Below are 21768 nucleotides of genomic sequence, written 5' to 3'. Positions count from 1 at the left end.
AATAATATTTCCTACCTATTATGTACGGGTCGCAATTGGGATAGGTGAAAAGGTAAAAAGTTTAATTTGGGCCGCAATCGAGCGACGCCCTAGACTTGATCTACTACCCTCCAAAATTTCAAACACTATTTGCGCCTATGGGTATATTTCCACCTCTGAACAAAATTAGGAACTAAGAAATCGCTATTTTTGGTTTAAAATTTTTAAAATTATTTGTTTGATATTACTTATTAGTTATTATTGTAGTGGCCGGAGTTAATAAGTATTATAAAATCACGAAATATGTTCATAAAAACACAAACACTTAATGAGCGGTAAAATATACTGGTAAAAACCATGTTTTACATAAAAAAATTTATGATCTTTGTTTTTAATAAGTACGGTCCGGTTTTATATAGAATAAAAATCTATAAAATATGCAGATTCATATCATAAATATGCAAAATGATTTTTTTACAAATTAGCAAACTACGGTTTTGATCAAAAATATTACATAAATATATAATGTATAAAAATGTTAAAAAAAAAAAAATGCAAAATACAATTTTTAATGACATTGTGTAAGTATAAAAGTATTATAGGTATAAATTATTATTTTAAAATTCAAAATAACATTATTTTAATGAAATTGTGTTTAAATGTTTTATTATAAATTATTATGTTTTATATTAAATTATTATTATTTGACGAGTACAATCTAGCATGAAATTATAAAAATCGATTTCAAGTTTTCGAATACGTATTATACAATATCTGTGTATATAATATACTGATATCTAATGTGAACGTGTTTGGGTAATAACAAGTTTACCACAAGAAAATCCAATATTTGTTGTCATTCATTAACCTTCGATAACGATGTCGATCATTTAACGATGTATACATTATTATAATGGGTTATTTATAATCGACAGTAGGTATCTTTAGTCTTTACAGACGTAAATTCTATCAAATATGCAAAAAAATGGAAAATAAATTAACCATGGAATCCAAAATTACGAAACGTCGATATTTATAATCAAAATTGTTTTAAGTGAATTGTAGAATAATATGCATTTGCATATTAATCCGAGTCCTATTAATAAGTATAAAAACAAGTTATATCAATGTTTATTAATTATTAATTTATGAACAAAATAGTTTAACATAATAAACAATAATGGTTAGTTATGTGACACAAATAATATGCTATTTTTAATATATAATGTTAGATATCGGTAGACTTTTTCATCTTTTTTGCATCTACTAAATAGCTTTAATAAAATCTATATTTTTCTAGAAATTGTATAGTTAAATATGCCATAAAAACACTATATATTATCTTAAAATTATAAAATGGTCGATTGATCAGCAAATTCTTTTAAAATCATATTTCTCTTATTTTCCTATAATGTATTGTGTCAGGACGGTTTTATCGTTATTTATGGCGTGAGATCTATAATATAATATGATCTTACTATATTTGTATTAGTCCTGTCAAATGTTTGTCATCGAGATAGTATTATTATTGAAAAAATATTAATTTACTCGGGGTTCTGATACTATCAGGCTGATAGATACGATCTTTATTAAATATGCAGATTGCATAGATATTGCACGGTAAACCAAACCAATACTGTTCGTGGTGCCGTATCTATACCTAATAATAACAGTAATTCAAGTTTGAAAAATAGTCACGCTAAAAAAAATAAAAAAAATGATGGTATACGTGATAATAATTATCAAGTCACATAACATGCAGGTACCTTATCATGTTGTAGATATGCTATAGCACCCCCTCCCCCCCCAAAAAAAAACTAACGATAGTTTGTCATCATTTAAAAGCAATATAAAAGTATCCAGTATAGACTTGCGGAGTTGCCCGATTGCGGTCCGAATTCAGGTATTCGTATTTTATCCCAAATATAAGTATCCCGATTTAGCACATATTGGTTCACAAAATAGCTTATAATTAATAAAATAAAGTAATTTTTTAAATTTTTAAATACTGTATTGGAGCCATTTGGAGGTATTTGTATTTAAAATTATAAATGAAATACAATTAATGTACCAATAAATAAATAGTCGAATATTAAAATAATAAATTATTTACAATATAAAAAAAAATATAAAATACAATTAATTGAGTCCAAATAATAGATAACAATTGTATTTTAGCATCTGTTTGGCGTTCTTTCAAAATTTCCAAAAATTATATACCTGCTTGGAAAGTGAATTTAATTTCGAATGGAAACTTTCACACACGTCGTTGTGAAATACATACTGGAATTACAAGTAGCCCATATTTCAGGAGGAAAATCAGAATCATCATAAATATAAGTGTCTACTAAATAATCACAAAATGTTTGTATTTTAGCCGTTGTATAGAAGCTAAATATATGGCAGTACCGAGTGGCGAGTATTGCTGATCGTGTAAATTGTGTATAATCAATAGTTATATTAATGTCAAAATACGTATCGAATGCAATCCGAATATTTATTTAGTTTTGATAACCACTTAAATAATATTTCCTACCTATTATGTACGGGTCGCAATTGGGATAGGTGAAAAGGTAAAAAGTTTAATTTGGGCCGCAATCGAGCGACGCCCTAGACTTGATCTACTACCCTCCAAAATTTCAAACACTATTTGCGCCTATGGGTATATTTCCACCTCTGAACAAAATTAGGAACTAAGAAATCGCTATTTTTGGTTTAAAATTTTTAAAATTATTTGTTTGATATTACTTATTAGTTATTATTGTAGTGGCCGGAGTTAATAAGTATTATAAAATCACGAAATATGTTCATAAAAACACAAACACTTAATGAGCGGTAAAATATACTGGTAAAAACCATGTTTTACATAAAAAAATTTATGATCTTTGTTTTTAATAAGTACGGTCCGGTTTTATATAGAATAAAAATCTATAAAATATGCAGATTCATATCATAAATATGCAAAATGATTTTTTTACAAATTAGCAAACTACGGTTTTGATCAAAAATATTACATAAATATATAATGTATAAAAATGTTAAAAAAAAAAAATGCAAAATACAATTTTTAATGACATTGTGTAAGTATAAAAGTATTATAGGTATAAATTATTATTTTAAAATTCAAAATAACATTATTTTAATGAAATTGTGTTTAAATGTTTTATTATAAATTATTATGTTTTATATTAAATTATTATTATTTGACGAGTACAATCTAGCATGAAATTATAAAAATCGATTTCAAGTTTTCGAATACGTATTATACAATATCTGTGTATATAATATACTGATATCTAATGTGGACGTGTTTGGGTAATAACAAGTTTACCACAAGAAAATCCAATATTTGTTGTCATTCATTAACCTTCGATAACGATGTCGATCATTTAACGATGTATACATTATTATAATGGGTTATTTATAATCGACAGTAGGTATCTTTAGTCTTTACAGACGTAAATTCTATCAAATATGCAAAAAAATGGAAAATAAATTAACCATGGAATCCAAAATTACGAAACGTCGATATTTATAATCAAAATTGTTTTAAGTGAATTGTAGAATAATATGCATTTGCATATTAATCCGAGTCCTATTAATAAGTATAAAAACAAGTTATATCAATGTTTATTAATTATTAATTTATGAACAAAATAGTTTAACATAATAAACAATAATGGTTAGTTATGTGACACAAATAATATGCTATTTTTAATATATAATGTTAGATATCGGTAGACTTTTTCATCTTTTTTACATCTACTAAATTGCTTTAATAAAATCTATTTTTTTCTAGAAAGTGTTTAGTGAAATATGCCATAACAAACACTAAATATTACCTTAGAGTTATAAAATTTTTTATAAAAACTGTACAATGTCGAAATAAATGAAATAAACTCCTAAATAATACTCGTTCAAAACTAAAATTGTTTGTATTGTAATTCTCAGAAAAATATACTCCCATCGTTGCGGAATATGAAATAAAAAATGGTATCATTAAAAAAATATAAAAAGATAACACTAACAAAAATATGACATCAAAAATTTTGTTTTGTAATAAGCTAATAACTTTTAAAAAAGATTAAAAAAATATTTACAAAAACGATGATACTTTTTGAGAAAACAATATTGTACTTTAAAAAGAATCATGACGTATATTGTATATTATATTTTGACTATTACTGTTAAATGTTAAGGTCATACAATTAATATGATTTTAATATGATTATATAATATACCATCTGAATCATCTAATTATTCTGATTTATTTTTATCTATAGTTATGTATAGAAAAAATCTGTTAAAAGGAATTATAGGGGTAAAGATTGTATAGTAGTTCTATACGTCCCTGATTTCACAAATTTATTTATGGGGTATTTGGGCTACACCCCTGCCTCTTCAAAAAAAAAATAAATATTTCTAGTTGGGCCAATAATGAACACTATGAATAATATCTATAGCTACTTTATGCCTACAATTTAAGCCCTAGATATACCTAAAGAGTATACACACAATTTGAAAATCTTCAATAACGTACTATTAAATCATGTAATAATGTATCATCTTTAATATTATATTCGTCGATTACTACATAGTCACGACCCATTACCCATTTGTGCATAATATCTTTCGACTTTCTGTACAAAACGTATTATATATTAAACACGTTTTTGTGCATTAAAATAAAAAAAGCGCACCGTAACAATATAACACGACTTGAAGGGGCTGTCGGTTGCAGCAGTGAGTACACCAATTAAACAAACACAATATATTTTTATTTTATAGTTATACATACAATAACTTACCTAAACGTGTATAATATAGGTATACTCACGATAACTATATTATACACATGAGTACGTTTACGTATACTTAGTGCCCCCCGGTGAACTTTCTCCCAGACTTATATATTTTATACTCACATATGTACCTATTATACTATTATATGTCTGTAGCCTGTACATTGTACACATAATAAAGCAAACGGTTTGTTTACAATCTCATTATGATAAATATATATATGTTGTGTTCGAACGAAAATGTTTTGTTGTAGGTATTCGTTATTATAATTACATTAATGAATCCGTGGATAATTGGACCGGTACAATATAACATTAAAAAACAAATAAAATAATATCGGTTAACGAATGCCTACTCACAAAAATACAAAATATCAAGTGTTTATATTAATCATATACAGGATGTCCCGTGAGGATTTATCCATTGCGATACCTCCTGAAATAATAGAGATATCATAATTTTGGTTTTTTAATAAGATTCACAGGGACAAGAACTACAAATATTTCATATTTTAATTTATATTAATGTTTTGGTAAAAAACTTAAAAAATATATTTTTATGTATAATTATTTTCAAAAAATTGAAGATAGCCATTTTGTAGAGTTCTTTTTTCTGAAATTATTGCCGTTTCAAAATTTTTATTTCATTAATCTCCTGATTTTGAAATAAATATCTGTTATAAGACATGTCAATAATTATTATGATTTATAGTATTAATAATAATAAAATAATCAACATTTATTATTCACCAATTAATGGGTTTTTTTTTTATAATTGAGAAATATATTCTATAAGGATTATTATATTATTTATATTATAAATTTTGTTAAATGTTAAGTAATCAAAAATAAACGATTAATATAAGATCACACAAATATCCGGGATATATAAATACATTATATTATATCATATATATGTGTGTGTATTATACTGTATTATAATAAAATAGAAAAGTGTCTAGGTACATATACAATAATCCATGGTCTACTTAAAAAAAAATATTCTTACTTATCTTGAACACTAAATACATATAGCTTCTATAATTCTATATACGTCGACAGACTTTAAAACAATATGTGAGTATGAACTTTTGTACATGCAATAAATTATTGCATAATTTTGGTCGTTGGATATACAAACACAACATTTTGCGAAGTTCATAAAAAATCATAATTATAATTAACTAATTAAGCCACAAACTGTATTAAGATAAAACAGAAAATTACCGTTATAATAATTCGCACGAAGAAAAACAATTTGGGTTAACACAGTACCGATTAGCTTGTAATTCATATTACTTGCGACACACAATATATAACTCCGATTTAATAGGGTTTATAATTTCAATTTATCAGCCGTCCATATTATGACAAAAATATCCCAGCGACCACAATAAGTCATTCATATTCTGGTAACACCGTTTTCCAAAATAAAGCAGCGCGCCAAATAGTGTTGACACGCTCGAAGACCAATGACAGTTTTTCGGGAACTTTGTGAATGTTTCGGAGGTTGATTTTCGATAGATGTGTCCGCAATCATAAATCACATGGCCTATAACTGATAGAAAGCTGTCGCACACGATGTCCGCGTTACGACGTCTGTCTGCCCGACGTCTATTTTCGACTTCAACGGTAATTGTCATTGTTCATGTACAGATATTATAAGGACGGTCTGCTGAGTTGGTCCACTTATAGCCGTCACAAGCTCCGAATATTGTAAGATACAGCAATAGAACGGGAAAACGATTAAGACAATTTGGTGACTACAGCGATCATAAGACTACAGCGGATCTGAGAAAACCCGGTGAGTAGGTAATACTCTATTTACAATGTACGGGCTCTATAGTCTATACTATTGTTTTTCAACGGCTTACGATAATGTAAAAGAAAAATTAGAGAATTTCTTTAAAATAATGAGCGTCTTACGTTAAATGGATCACTCCATATAAATATATCATAAAATACACTAAGTAACATGTCGACAAATCGTCTTCGCTTAGAATCGTTTTTCGTATGCAGTGATTTATCCATGAATTCAAATTTAATACTTACATTAAAGTGATTTACTCATTGAATAGGTACACTCCATTCTTACTGCATTGTAGAGTAGTTATCTACTTTTCATCTTTTTTATATTTAATTTTTTTTTCGTAGTTTGGGAATTTAAAATAAATACTTTTAACAGTGTAACCTTACTTTTTGGTGAATAGGCAATACAACACTCGTTTAAATATAACATCTTGCATGTGCACAAGACGGCGAAAAATATTGATTTTATTAATTTGAATAAAATATGTAAAATATTATGATATTACGAAAAATAAATTAAAAACATTAAAAAAATAAATATACTTAACTACTTACCTACTACCATTGTTTGTGTTTGTTGTATTAATTTCGATTTATGTGTTAATTAAAAAAAAAAAAATATTTTTTTATAATTTAAAATTTCATAAAAATTATTAATTAGTACAATATTGATAAATTTCAATCTACAGATAAGTACTTAATACTTAATTACAATATAAATTGCTTTTTTCACAATCAAAATATATTACCTCTATTTTTATTCGCGTGGTAGTGTATAATAAAAGGATGAGTGGTTTTCATAGTGAATGACGCATTCAAATTCAAACATTTTTTTCGTGTTGGAAAATATTATGATTATTGTTCGTTACTCGTTAGAGTTCTATAACCGTTTAAATCTATATAAAATGAAATAAGAATATCGAAAGACGTGATAATTATGAACTTACGTCGTGCGTTTTATGGAGGTTATGTGCAATCTGCTTAACAGAACATAAAACACCCGTAGAAACGAAAAAAATGATATGCCGTCCGATAATCTATTGCAAGGAATTATTGGGTTTATTGTTTAGCACTTTAATTTAATTTTCTCTCCTTGACCAACATAATGTTATACCTTATCTAGATAACCGATAATTTTTAAACCTGAACTTCGCATAATCGATACACTTACCCAGTGTCGTCACATAGTGTAGTACACAAAGTAAAATCGAAAAGTACAAGATTAATATACAAAAAGTACTACCGCAATATTAAAAAATGGCAAATTTCGATATTTATAAAATGTTTACCTCGGAGTACACCTTCGGGATTCTCGAAAGTTGTCGTCATAAATCAATATATTGTTTATCTTTACGGTCGCACGACAGTTCACAAATTAATTACAATAACATTATATTGAAAACGACGGAAAATGAAAATGAAACGAACGACGTGATCCAACGGTTGGTGGGGGGAGGGGGAACGTATAATATTATTTTGGATGTGCGCTCTGTCGGTACGCATCGTCGTCGCCGCCGCCGCCGCCGTCTTCAGTCTTTGGTGTGTCGGCGTCCGTAGAGTAGGAGAACACGCGCGTATCACACGTCCCGTGTCCCCGGTACCGCGGCGAACAGCCCGCCAGTTTTAACTCGTGTGTTGCATCGCGCGCCAAAATTCAATATATTATTATAATAATAATCGAGTGTTTAATTATAAACCGTTACCGCGTGCGCCGTGCGTGTACGTATCGCCGTAATTGTTAATTTTTATTATTATCTTAAATAATAATATTAAAACGCATTCTTACCCGAGGTGTCCGCGACCGCGTTTCGAGTCCAGTGAAAATTTTTTTTAATCGTTTTTCACCCTCGACGAACGTGAAAAGACGTGAAAAGCGCAAAATCAAAATCTTATCTTGTTCGCCGTGGTCGTTGACTTCCGACCCAATCTGCAAAGTAGGTCTACATGTATAATATTAATATAGATAAGTATAAATTCGGACATGATTGATTTGCGTATTGCAGTTTCACTTGATTTACGTTAATATTTGTCAAAACCGCACATTATAATATAGCGACTACCATATATTTTTTTTTTAATCGATGTTGCTAAATTTACACATCTCAAATTTTCTGAGGATTTGTAGGTTTTTTTTTAAATCAATAAAAAATGGATTTGCAAACTTATTTAACGGATTTATAAGAAAAATATTTTGAGATTGTCGTGCTCAGCGTATTATAATGTCTGTGTCTAATAGGTATATTATAAACTTGTATTATGTGATGGTACCTAATTTTTTTTTTTAAATCTATACTTTTATTATTTTTTAATAATATAAAAATTTAAAAACACCTGCATATTTTTTTATGAACAGAAAAAAAGAGTTAGATAAGAAAAAATTATTTTAATAGAAATAATGAAAATATACTTATTAAATATTTTTAATTGGCATATTATTGTGGATCAGTGGAACATTATAGAATTTCTAACAGTTTGTGTGTAAGTAATTTGCATATTGATACATTAAATTTAAATATAATACTTTGTATTCTTAAAATATTTGGATTACTTTTTTGAATCGTCAATAATCACTGAAATTTGAATTTCTAAAACAGTTTTTATCTATCATTTTAATGCACTATGATTAAATATTTACACAGGTTGTCTTTGTAGTTGTACACTTAAATCACAAATAATCAAGAAAACCAGAATAATAACGAACAATTAAAAATAAATAATTATGAATATATATAAAAAAAATTGCTTCCTTTGTTTACTTTTTGACTTAAACGTTTAATACCATTAAGTATGCATTTTGTACAACATACGTACGTTATTTGACACATTCGTTTTAGTATTTTTATTAATTACGGGTTTGTTGCGTGGATATTATCATATCCAAATGTGCACCAAAATATGTAATATTATATTGTGATTTACTCAAGAAAAAGTTCATCGGTAAAAAATTTCCGTGGGCGGTTTCTTTTAATTTATATGGGTTATTCGTCACCTGTCACACAAAAACTCGGATTTTATGTATCTAACATAACAGCCTTGCACCTCATCGTGCTCCGTCACGGGATGAAGTCATTTTCTCGGCGTCGATTATGTGTGAAGGTACGCCGCGGCAGGCGCCTTAATCGCTGACAATTACGTCAAGACGTTTTCGGTTGATATTCTAATCATTGGTAGAAAAGTTACATTTAGAGATATACACTGTATAATAATATTATATAATATACATAAATAACTACATAATACATAATACATAATTCATATATTTAAAGAGACAATAATTATTATTTTACACAAAATGTTATATCGTATTATCGTTATATGGGTACGTAATTCAATCTGTAATAGTTTATTAAATAGGTAATCCATTTTCATAACATATAACGATGAATACGAAAAACCGTGTGCAAAATGTGCAAATAACGAATTAAAAGACTATTCCGCACCTCGATAATACTCGTTAAAGCATTAGTCATACGTATTATACTCGCAGTATACATCCCAGATGATAAGTCCCCGGGTGGCGATCAGAATCGATTTGAATATAATACATACTAATCTAATATAAATAAAAGGTACATTATCGACATTATTATAATACTTTAATAGTCATAACCCATTAGTCATACAAAAGACTACGGGAACGGAAGTGCGTAGTTGTATAATATAGATACCTACGCGTAAATTTTTAACGCTGACCGACTTTTTTCCGGAAGTTATCCAACGCCCGGCACACGTATTTCCTATTTTCTTATGTGCAACCTTACAACCATTTTATTTTTTGCACGGAACTTGTATTAAACAGTATAATATTTAAGGTTCGACCTTTTTTTATAATTTCGTATCTCACGATCGTCACTTAAATATAGTTCAAACTTCGTAAATAGTTTAATTATAACCTGTTTTTGGTCATTTTTCCTATTATTGTGAATACCTAATTGGTCTTCATTTGAAAATTATTATTAATAATTTTTTTTTTTTTAATGAAAAATTTCGAATAAACTATGAAACGTGATACATTTTTAGTATACTATTATTAACCTTTAGTTGGGTCAAAAATTCTAGATTACGTTTTTATTTACAACTATGTCAACTTATCGAGGCCTATTAAATCTACTCATTATACATTTTAAAGTATTTTATATGTGAATTGTGTATCTAATAAGTAAATAATGTGATCTATATATAATGTTAAAATATTAAATAGTTTTAAATTAATTATTGATATGAATTGTTTACAAATCATATTTCTTGAATGTCTGTACTATTTAAAATTTAAATACCATTTTTAATATTTTTCTTTTAGTATCTAGTGGATTTGTCATCATTGCTGTAAAATTGATGCATGAATAGATCATTGGTATAAATAGGTTAGTGCACACTCCTACGTTACTGTAACTAATTCTATACTGTAAAGTAGGTACTGATTTGATGTTATTAAGTAGCATATACTTTCAATAAATATTAATGTACATAAACTTTTTTAATCTAATTATATTATAAAGTTAAATGAATCGTTTAAATAAAAAATTTTTTATAAAAGTATTTTTTTAATTAAAAACTAAATCTACGTACACATACTGATTTTTTTTAATAAGAAAACATGTGGATACCAACTATGATGGAAGTATAAAAATAATTAACAAATTATGTTAGAATAAAATATTTTTAACTTCATACGAAAGGCCATAATAATTTTTAAATAATATAAAATGAATGTAATTTTATCTTTAGCTTATGTATAATAATATGACTGTGCCAAATCTAATATTCGCTGTGTAATTATGTAAATAAATTACAAAAAAATTCAATAAATTCTCATTACTCAATAGTAAATACTCACATTACTTAGTAATTGTCAATAAAATTCAAATGGATATAAGAACGTCGTATATTTCGACGAATATTTCATTTTCTCTTTAGATTGTTCAATAACTACATATTACATATATTACTGTACATCAGCTATGAATTAGTTTTATTAAATAAAATGTATGATAGGTACTAAAATATGGGATTCTTGAAATAATTACAAAAATTAAACTTTAGTATAGGTAACCGGACCTACACATTATTTATATTAATTATAATAAATTAATCAACTAGCCATGGCGCAAAGTAGCTATGTCTACCTACTTATTATAAATTTAATTTTTATTAATCATTTCGATTGCGCATAGTAGACGTCCTATATATAGTATTATTTTATAATTATTCATTATTAATTATTATAAATACATAACAAGATACTTGTTGAGTGTATGTACCAATATAACTACCTATTAATAATAAGGAATTTAAACGTATATGTTCATTATATAATTATCTGACATCTTACATTTTAATTTCAAAACAACTTTGTTCTACTCCAGTTAGTTAAAATATTCTAAACATTCTTGAACTAATAACAAACAAACCGATGATTTACGTCTAGGAAACTTATAAACATTACACAGCTAAATAATATAATATACCGCAGTGTCAAAGTAAAATACATAGTCACATAAATATCGAGTGTAGAGATATACCCGACCTCGCGCTTCGCGTCTACGCCGCATGTACGCCGGATAGGTCCACCGATCGGGTTAATATTGTGTTGGTCACGATTAGGTCAAATGTTAAGTATGGAGCTTCTTATCGAGTACATCACCCGCTTACGGTCGTTCGTATACATACAGCCATACAGGTACCTAAAAATTCTCAAATTGATTTATTGTCACTTGAATATGACCACCAACGGTCGGTATGCTCGAGTAATTTAATCCGTGATTGAGATAATAGATGTGGTGATGAGCGAATAGAATATTGCCACTGAAAATATAAAATATAAATATTTTTTCAATTGTTATTTAATTATACGACATCCATGTTTTCCAATTTATTGATATATAGGTACACAACGGTCATTTTCATAACATGACTAAATACACTTTTATTATTACTATTATAGTTTAACATATAATAATACCCGCGTTATATTGTTATATTACAAATATTTCGTTTATGGTTGTTGATAACTGATAAAAATAAAGTGAAGATGTGTTAAATAACTTTTACGTTTTCGGTCTAACGTATTTTCATTCAATTATTTCACGGAAATTTTATGAGGTTTGCCGATAGATAATGTATCATTTCAATCGAATAAAAACGTTAGTGGGCTACCTACATTAGTATTTTTGTAGACTAAAATGTTTTTTATTTTTATTTTAGACATTTAATGTTTTGGTGGTTTACATAGTTTATATATATATATATATATATATATTATTACCTACTATATATTACTTTATAGTAGTGTCATTAATCGCTTTATATTTAACCAAAAAAAGTAAAACACTGGTCGTTCGGTTGTGTAATTTTCTGAACCATTAAATTGTTTATAATAATAATAATCCAACGACGATCGAGTTCTGGCGTCTAAAAGAATTTGATGTCTACGAAAAAATGAACGCATTGCACACCCAAGTGGGCGCACACATGTCAACAGCTGTAGTATCACACCTGTCTCGTTTTTGAATTTAATTTTAATAATAGATTATTCATTCAAATATTCAATAATAATAATGATTATAAGACTGGCGTATTAACTCTATTATTTCATAACAATATTTTCTTTGTACCATATTTTTCTTTATGATACATATTTCCAACTGTCAAGGTTTCATAAAATCAACTGAACCGCATACATTTTATTAGTTCTCAATCGTTAACATGGATCATAATGTCTAGATTTAGTATCTTGCATAGGGTTTTAGTTGTTGTATTCCAAGACTTCGTCCGTGGACAGGTTGAGTCACGTTTTAAATTTAGATTTTTGCGAAATGGACGTATGCCAAACAGAGTAGTGCTTGGCCAAAATGACCAAACCGCACAAATAATCATGAATGAAATATAAGCCTATCCAGTAGGAGCCGTGTATATATCTTGAAATGTCAATTGAACAAGAAGCCGTATGTAGTTGATAAAAAATGTTTAAAAGTCGTTGTGCTGGATAAGTGTCATGTTCTTGGCAAAACAAATGGCCTTGAAGGCTTGAGAAAAAGTGTTCATACACAATATAAAGGTATAAATCAAATAAATTATAAACAGTATAATTATTAAATAACAAATAGAATATCTATAATAAAGAATAATAAGTCGTTATACCTGCAAATCATAATTATAGGTACACATAATATCTTAAAAACTTGAACTTTTAAATATTTTATTTATAGCTCAAGTTTTTATACCTAGTTGTATGTTATTAAATTTTGGTGCAACTTTAATAATTTATAAAAAACTATCCATTAGAACTAACAACTTATATTGAATGGACAAATCCCATACATGGCATTAGACATATTTTTGTAATTGTGTATGTGTGGGAAGTACACCTACAGCGGAGTGTGTTCAATGTAGAGTTATTATAACAAAGATAAGGTATGATCTGATATAAAGACAAAAAGCCCACTTTAGAATATAAATGGTCAAGATTTAGGTGTATTAATTTGTATTATGCACATGAAAATATTATTGATATTGTGTATTTATGTATGATATATTAAGTTAATGTGCACTTAAATATCTGTAATTTTAAATAAATGAATCACAAGTGCTGTATATTTGTATGATGTATAGTTGTATACCTGAAATGGCTGAAATAATATTTTAATCGTTAAAATCAAATTACGTAATTTGTAAATATAAGTGGTCAATGAATATAACGATAGTTTGTTTTTCTACTATTAAACACGGCGATAACATCAAAGGCAAAGCTTTGGGAGAAAGTGATTGATTTAGAAAAATTGTGATGTGGTAAGTAGGTAATGAATATTGAATTCTGCGTATGGCGTACATTTGATTTATTATTATATATTATGCTCGCCGTGTTACTATACAGAGATTGTAAATAATTTACCTTATAACAATAGTCAATAGTACTTATATCTACCATTCTACCAATGTGTTTATGTATACATACACAGGACATGGCTGGTGTATAAATAAAACGTATGATAATCTAACGACGTGCGCGATATTGCAATAAGCAATAAAATAATGCGTTATCCTCTGTAAATCTCAATCCGGATAGCCGTCTATCGATTCGCGTGAACTTATAATATGCAAACGCGAAACCGGAGTGCCCGTCTATTTTTTCAGAATATATATACATATATAATAATATATATTATTGTGTATAATATTATAATACATATACCTAGTCGGAGTTCTGGATACTCGCGCTGCGGCTTGTCACGCACCGTCGTCCTCGTCGTCGTATTACCCGTTATACGCGAATGTGTACGTACCTACCCGACGTCGCAGATCACAACCGTAGTACTTATACTATACCGACTATACCACGATATTTCATTATTATTATTATTGTATTTTTTTTATTTATTATTTATCATTATTGTTGTTATTATTATGCACGGCTCGGTTCGAGCAGCAGTCCCTGTTGGTGGGCGTCCGGGGGTAAAGACGAAGGCTGCTGCAACCATCATAGGCTCCGAGTGTATAAGGTCTATGGCAACAACACACATACACACACACACACACACACACACACACACACATACAGACAGAGATAGCTCGATAACGATCGCTGTACATGGCCCGTGGGAATGAAACGCTCACTTCTCCGGTAAATATGGAAATATTGTGCGCCGCTGCCTTACACACGTTTTCGCGAGATGCCTAACGGATATAATTTTTCTCGATCGACTGCCGGCGATCTCTGTCACGTAAAACGTGTTTTACAAGCCACATATATATAATATTAATATAATATATCCTCATCTTCCTTTGCACGGCGGCCGCGGTTGTCGCGCACGCGCGCCCGTAGTCCGTCGGTGGTTTTGTTTTTGTAACGAGCTTTGCTCGTATAATAATAGTATTACAATATTAATATCATGTGTGCGTATAAAATACATTGTGCATATACACATTATAATAATAACGATGGCGTGTGCATTATTTGATATACATTAAAAAATGCATTATAATATTATATTATAATAGTTATGTGACACTATGACCTCAATGGTGAGCTTAGGAATTTCTCACGGGGGAATGCCGAATGGAGATATAAAATTTGTTACGTAGACTTTCGTATTATAAATACCTATTATTTAAGGTTTTAAATTTTTTTTTATAAAACAAGATACAATTTTTTGAAGAGCATGGTTTTTATTTTTATAAGCGCACCGGGGGATATGACCCCCATATACCACATATCCCATATCTACCACTCGCCGATAGCTGCAGTAGATCCGCCGTCACTGTATGACGTACGCATTAATGCGTTATTGATCCATATATGGATATTATATTTATATATAATTTATAAAGATGTAATTTTTATCTGAACTGTCATAACAAGTGATTTCCTGCAGTATAAATTACATAGGTATAGAATATAGATAGATATGTTATTATATGATGATGATGATGACGTACGAGTTTGTGTGGTTTTCGACCACTATAGAGTATAGAACAACTGCAGTATATATTAAATTATATTATTATATATATTTTATTGACTGATGGATGTACAATTTTAAGTATACAGATATTCGAGGTAGGGTGAGGATGACGATTCGTTATGCACCATCGTTGCGGATTAAACGCTCAACAATAAGCCCTATAATAATTAATTTTTATGGACGTTATAGGAACTGACAAGACACACGTTGGGTTCATACGTGGTATAGGTTCAAAGTTATGAAAAATACTTATATTTTGATTTCAATTTTTAATTAAAATAGTCAAAAAACGAATTATGACTTTTATATTTATAAAATACCTTTTTATAATTCTACTTATAATACGCCTAATATATAACCTATAAATACTGTTGATCCAGTTTATGATTATAATCTGTATACAATTCTCAAAAGTCTAGGTTGTTTTATTTTTTATTTCTTCTGTCCATCACACTATCGCAGTATCTTCGCCTAAATGCATCGAATGCATATTCATTACTCGATTTAAATTATACATTTTCTGTCGTTTTCATTACTGTCGCATTTAAATATTACATATAAATATATAATACGTATAACGAATATTACGTTATGATAATAATCATAATCATATATGTAGGGCGCTTTCAATAATCTTTCTTTTCTATTCAAACAGAAAGCAACTTTTTTTTTTATGTATCGACGAATTGATATTATCTCTAATAACAAGGTTATTATACAATTAATGCGTATAATAATATTAATATTTAATATTTAATTTATATGATATAGTTTCCGAATATTCGATTAATAGGTACCTATACGTCACTTGCAATAATTATCTTTGAACAGTTGTACGTTTAAAAAACTAAATTATAATATTGAATGTAAATAATATGTGAAATAGGATGTATTTATTTAATATGAGATTTAAATTTGTTTGATAAATATTTTAAAATTTGCAACCGGTGCATATAGATGTGTTCGGTGATAAATGCAAACTCTCGCAAACCAGACTGAAATCGTGAGTGCCGTGTAAATCGTATACATGCGTGTCGTCTGCACGCGTTGTTGTATTTGTTCATTTTTAAATAACTACCACTTCACACCTTATATAGAGATAGACATCTTACTATTACGCATGGATTTACAACAATACTGCGTTATAATAATAAATATGTATATATATATATATATATATTAAATGTTTATTTTTATAATCTTAATTTATCGGTTTTTTTTACAATTTTTTTCAGTGTTCAAATGACAGACGCGTGTATATTATGACCACGAGAAGGGCATAGCAAATCGAGATGACTCTGCCGTCATCACGTCCCTTATCCACTCTACTGGTGATTGCATTGTGTTGCAACACAGTGTTTGGCTTCAATGTGGACGTTAAAAATTGCATCAGACATCGGGGACCCGAAGGGTCTATGTTCGGGTTTAGTGTAGCTCAGCACAAAGAGCATGGTCGGTCATGGTAAGTTATTTTTAAATTTAATTTTATTTCGTATGACTCGTCAATAGTATTTCGTACGGTATTATATTATTACATAATAATAATAATAATAACCTTATCTATATGACCTATTGAGGGGATGTACACTATTCGACATGACTAAATCATTTTTATCTTTTCAAGTTTAATAATATTTAACTGTTTTTATTCTATAATTGTATTGACATTTAAAATTAACAACTACACTCATACAATAGGACGTACAATGTACATATTATTATAGTATATAGGTATTGCACTTTCTATAGGGCATAAAATGACATTTTGTTCGCGGTTTACTAATCCGAGACCTTTAATGGTCTTGACAGTGTAAATATAATAAATACAATAAAATACTTTTTTTAACATTGCGCGGGATGAAATATATATTATAAATTATATTACGTGATTAAGTATCCATAATTCTTTATATATATATAAATATACCTATATATATATACCTATATATATATATATATAGGTGACTCGTAACGATAATATGTTATTTTTTTTATATAAGGCTTCAGAGTACCTATATAAGCTATACAATATACATATATACGTGTTCTTGCGAAGTTGCGATGCACTGATTGAGTAAACAAATATATATATATATATTATATTGTGGTTATCATTTTTATGTAAATATTAGTGTGAGCAATATGAACTAAACATTTGATATGCCATATGCATAATATGATGTTGCTGTAAGCTATATTGGGCCTAAAGAAATAAATTAATTTGCTATTTATTATATTGTGTGATTATACCTACACTTATAAGTTATTGTATGTACCTATGTGGCTATGTCTGTTATAACTTATAGATTGTAATTAGGGTAAAATAAATTTATTTGAATACGTCTAGTTTTAATTTAGGATGAAAAAAAAATGACTAATTGAAAGTATACAAATAAAAAAAAATATATTTATATGTATATATATATATATAAATAACTAGTTTTAAGAAATGTTCACGCTTCTCACATCATACGGTATAAAGTTAAGTACTGATGAGAGATGCCAATTTGCAGACACACTTTTAGACCACGGCTCTGTGTGGGCAACGACAAAGATAACAGATTCCTTCAAAAAAATAATTTTACAAAAATATATACAAAAAAAAAACATCCATCTATATACATATATTTAATAAATACTTTCAATTACTAAAAAAACAATTTATAATTGAATTGGTTGAATTATGCCATAGGCGTAACACAACACCGTTCCTTCTCCTTAAATTTGGTCCTACAAATTCGATGTTAATAATTCTAAATTATGATTATATTTCTGTTGTTATTGGCGGGGATAGAATAAAAAAGTCAACACTGCCGCCTGAAATCCCCTCAGATATGTACTATTGTCTATCATTAAGTCCAAACTACTATATACGTACGTCCGTAATTCCAACTAAGTGGCAAGCTCCATTAGTTCAGAAAACCGTTGTCATTTCAATTGACATTTGACACTATCGTACATTATAAATATATAATATATATATTGACACATTACGAATGACTTGCAATTATATAGACGCTTTTATTTTACTATTATATTATTTTATTGTTCATTATTATGATACCCACGACACTCGTCCGTATGGAGTTAATGTAACATATAATGGCGGTTTTTATTCATTTTTTTTTTTTATAATATCATTGTTCAATTGTAAAGAAGCCGTTTTCAACTGTACCACTTAAATAATATTATGGATACGACTCGGAACATCTCGCCGACGTCTTTTGTTTCCGTTCTAACGTCGCCAGATGAATATTTATTATAATTGAACACACTGGACTCATGTCAATGGGCTATATAATGTATATTTTATCATTTATGTATATTATAGTGAAAAGGGAGTATATATAATATACGCGTTGATATTATATAGATTCATATTTACAATTGAATATTGTGTTACATTAAACGAATATAGGTACATAACCAATTAAATAATTAATGATAAACTAGATAGATATTTATAAAAATGATGCTAAATTTTATGAAAATTAGACATCTATTGTAAAACTGTTTAAAAATATTTTGAGAGATAATAATTGATTATGTGATAATATACTTTGATCCTTACAATAGACAACAAAAAAAGTATTTTTTACAACTTTTCATTTACAATATTTTTGAGTTAAAATACTGTTATACATGGATAAGAAATAAAATATTAATTTTAAGTCAATAAATTGTCTGATAACTCTGATATATAAAGTTAACCCTAACCCCTATGCATTATTGGTGCGATAGCCGTTGACAAAATGTACTAGAAAAAAAATATAAATAGTAGCCAGAAGTTATAATATTTTAATATATATATACTCGTATATAAAGTATTTAAATTGTATACGATAATATTTGATCAAAATGATTTTATGACTAAAATAATGAACAATAAAATGGGTGTTTAACTCAATTATTTCTTAAATGATAAATAGATTTATATACTTTTATAGGCAATTTAGTTTTCTTATCAATCAATGTTTTTTATTAGACCTATTATGTTTATACCTCAGTTGCAAGTAATGTAAAATATATTTAAATTCGTAGTTTTTATTTGGTCATAATAAGGGTTTTTCTATTATAATTTATAGTTTTTAACTCTATACGATAATGATGTTGCATTGCATAACTTGCTATGTAAACTGAATGTAAATTACTCTTTATCCATATAAACCAAACCCTTACGCACATTCCTTCCGTTTTGAAATTATTATTCATCATTATTGTTTTTACCATTAACAAACAGCCCTATGGTATGTCTGGTGTTAAGTAAACATTATATAGGTACCAACGATAGGAACACTAAATATATCACTTGAATTTAAATAGTTTTTTTAAATTTTTATTTGTTTAAAATTTTAATATTTTTTTTTAACTGTAAATAACAATCTTGTCGGGATGGAGGTGACTTTGAGATATGAAATACTGCTGCACTACACGTAGGTTCTTATGTAACAGACACAATGTTGTTTCTGACCTAAAGAAAATATTATTAGTTACTATAGATAGTTTGTGTTTATTTTCAACGAAGTTTTCTAAACATAAAAAGTAGTGCTAAATTCTATACTTAACAATATTAAAACGTTATATATTATATTATATAATTTAAATTTTAAAACTAACAGACGTCAGATAAGTACTATTATAACATATCAATAAAAATATTGACTTACTTTAACATACCTACATATCAATAAATAAACGTGTATAAATCGATATTGTAAAATGTAAATTAGTACGACGAATAAATTTAATTTTTTTATATATATTAATATAATAACATTATTTATTAAACAAATGCAATAATTAAATGTAATTATATACAATATTTATAATATATGAGTAAATTAAAACATAATTTAAAAAATGCATAACCAGCTGCTCTGTTGTAGTTGTATATATCAATATTTGTAAACATTTAGCTGCATATACATAATACGCATTAATTTATATAGTAGCGCCATATAACCACAACTAATATAAACCAACAGGTACTTTAAAGGTGCGGGTTGCCAGTGCACTGAGTCAAACGTTTAATTTTAGCATTACTGAATATGTTTTTATCCTTGACATAGACTCGCCGGAGTTAATGATATTTAACTAAAAATTATAAAATGTTTTCTAAACTAATAGAAGTCAGATGTTTATTAATTATTAACCACCTCATGAAGCCACCCATTCTTTTATTTTGTTTGTATATGTCTCTTCGAATCATTAGCTAGTAAAATTCTACAGACAGATGCTAGTCCATATTATATTATTCTCATCAATCACCGTCCTGATTGAAATATATAAACTAGGAAGAACCCATTAGCGTACAGGGAGGGGTAGAAAATAGTAGCGAAGCCGTTTCAATAGGTTGCTGATGAGGATGAAGTGAGTGGTAGTTGCCCCGTGGATTATTATTTGTTATGCATGTACCTATATGGCGTACTACTATTATATAGGTACGCATTACGTGCTTATTTTATTGTCGTTAATATTACGTAGGTACCCAGATAGGCACCTGAAACAGACTATATTATTATTATATTAAGTTTGATTTAAATAAATGAATGGACTATGGAAAAAAATATGTATTAAAAAAAAACTTAAACAGTTTTCAACTACATTCGTTTTCTACACAATAGGAACTATATTAACAACATATGGTGCCTGGAATTTAACTAGCAAACGAATGCAAATCAATATTGTGTTTCACTATAAATAAATCTATATGCATT

The 21768-nt window shown here is 27.9% G+C and overlaps 1 protein-coding gene across 2 annotated transcripts in view; it reads left to right on the top strand.

Moving 5' to 3' along the window:
- Window positions 1–8139: 8139 nt before the first annotated feature.
- Window positions 8140–21768, top strand: part of LOC113553713 (integrin alpha-PS2-like) — a 69544-nt gene continuing 55915 nt past the window's right edge. For both annotated transcript variants that reach the window (XM_026957198.1, XM_026957197.1), the window contains exons 1-2: window positions 8140–8524; window positions 17287–17513. In XM_026957198.1, coding sequence (XP_026812999.1) covers window positions 17344–17513 — 170 coding nt within the window. In that variant the 5' untranslated portion in view covers window positions 8140–8524; window positions 17287–17343. The remainder of the gene's footprint in view (window positions 8525–17286; window positions 17514–21768) is intronic.

The sequence above is a fragment of the Rhopalosiphum maidis genome, chromosome 2 (assembly GCF_003676215.2).
Source record: "Rhopalosiphum maidis isolate BTI-1 chromosome 2, ASM367621v3, whole genome shotgun sequence".
NCBI classification, from domain to species: Eukaryota; Metazoa; Arthropoda; class Insecta; order Hemiptera; family Aphididae; genus Rhopalosiphum; species Rhopalosiphum maidis.
This window is presented reverse-complemented; position numbering and strand designations above follow the sequence as displayed.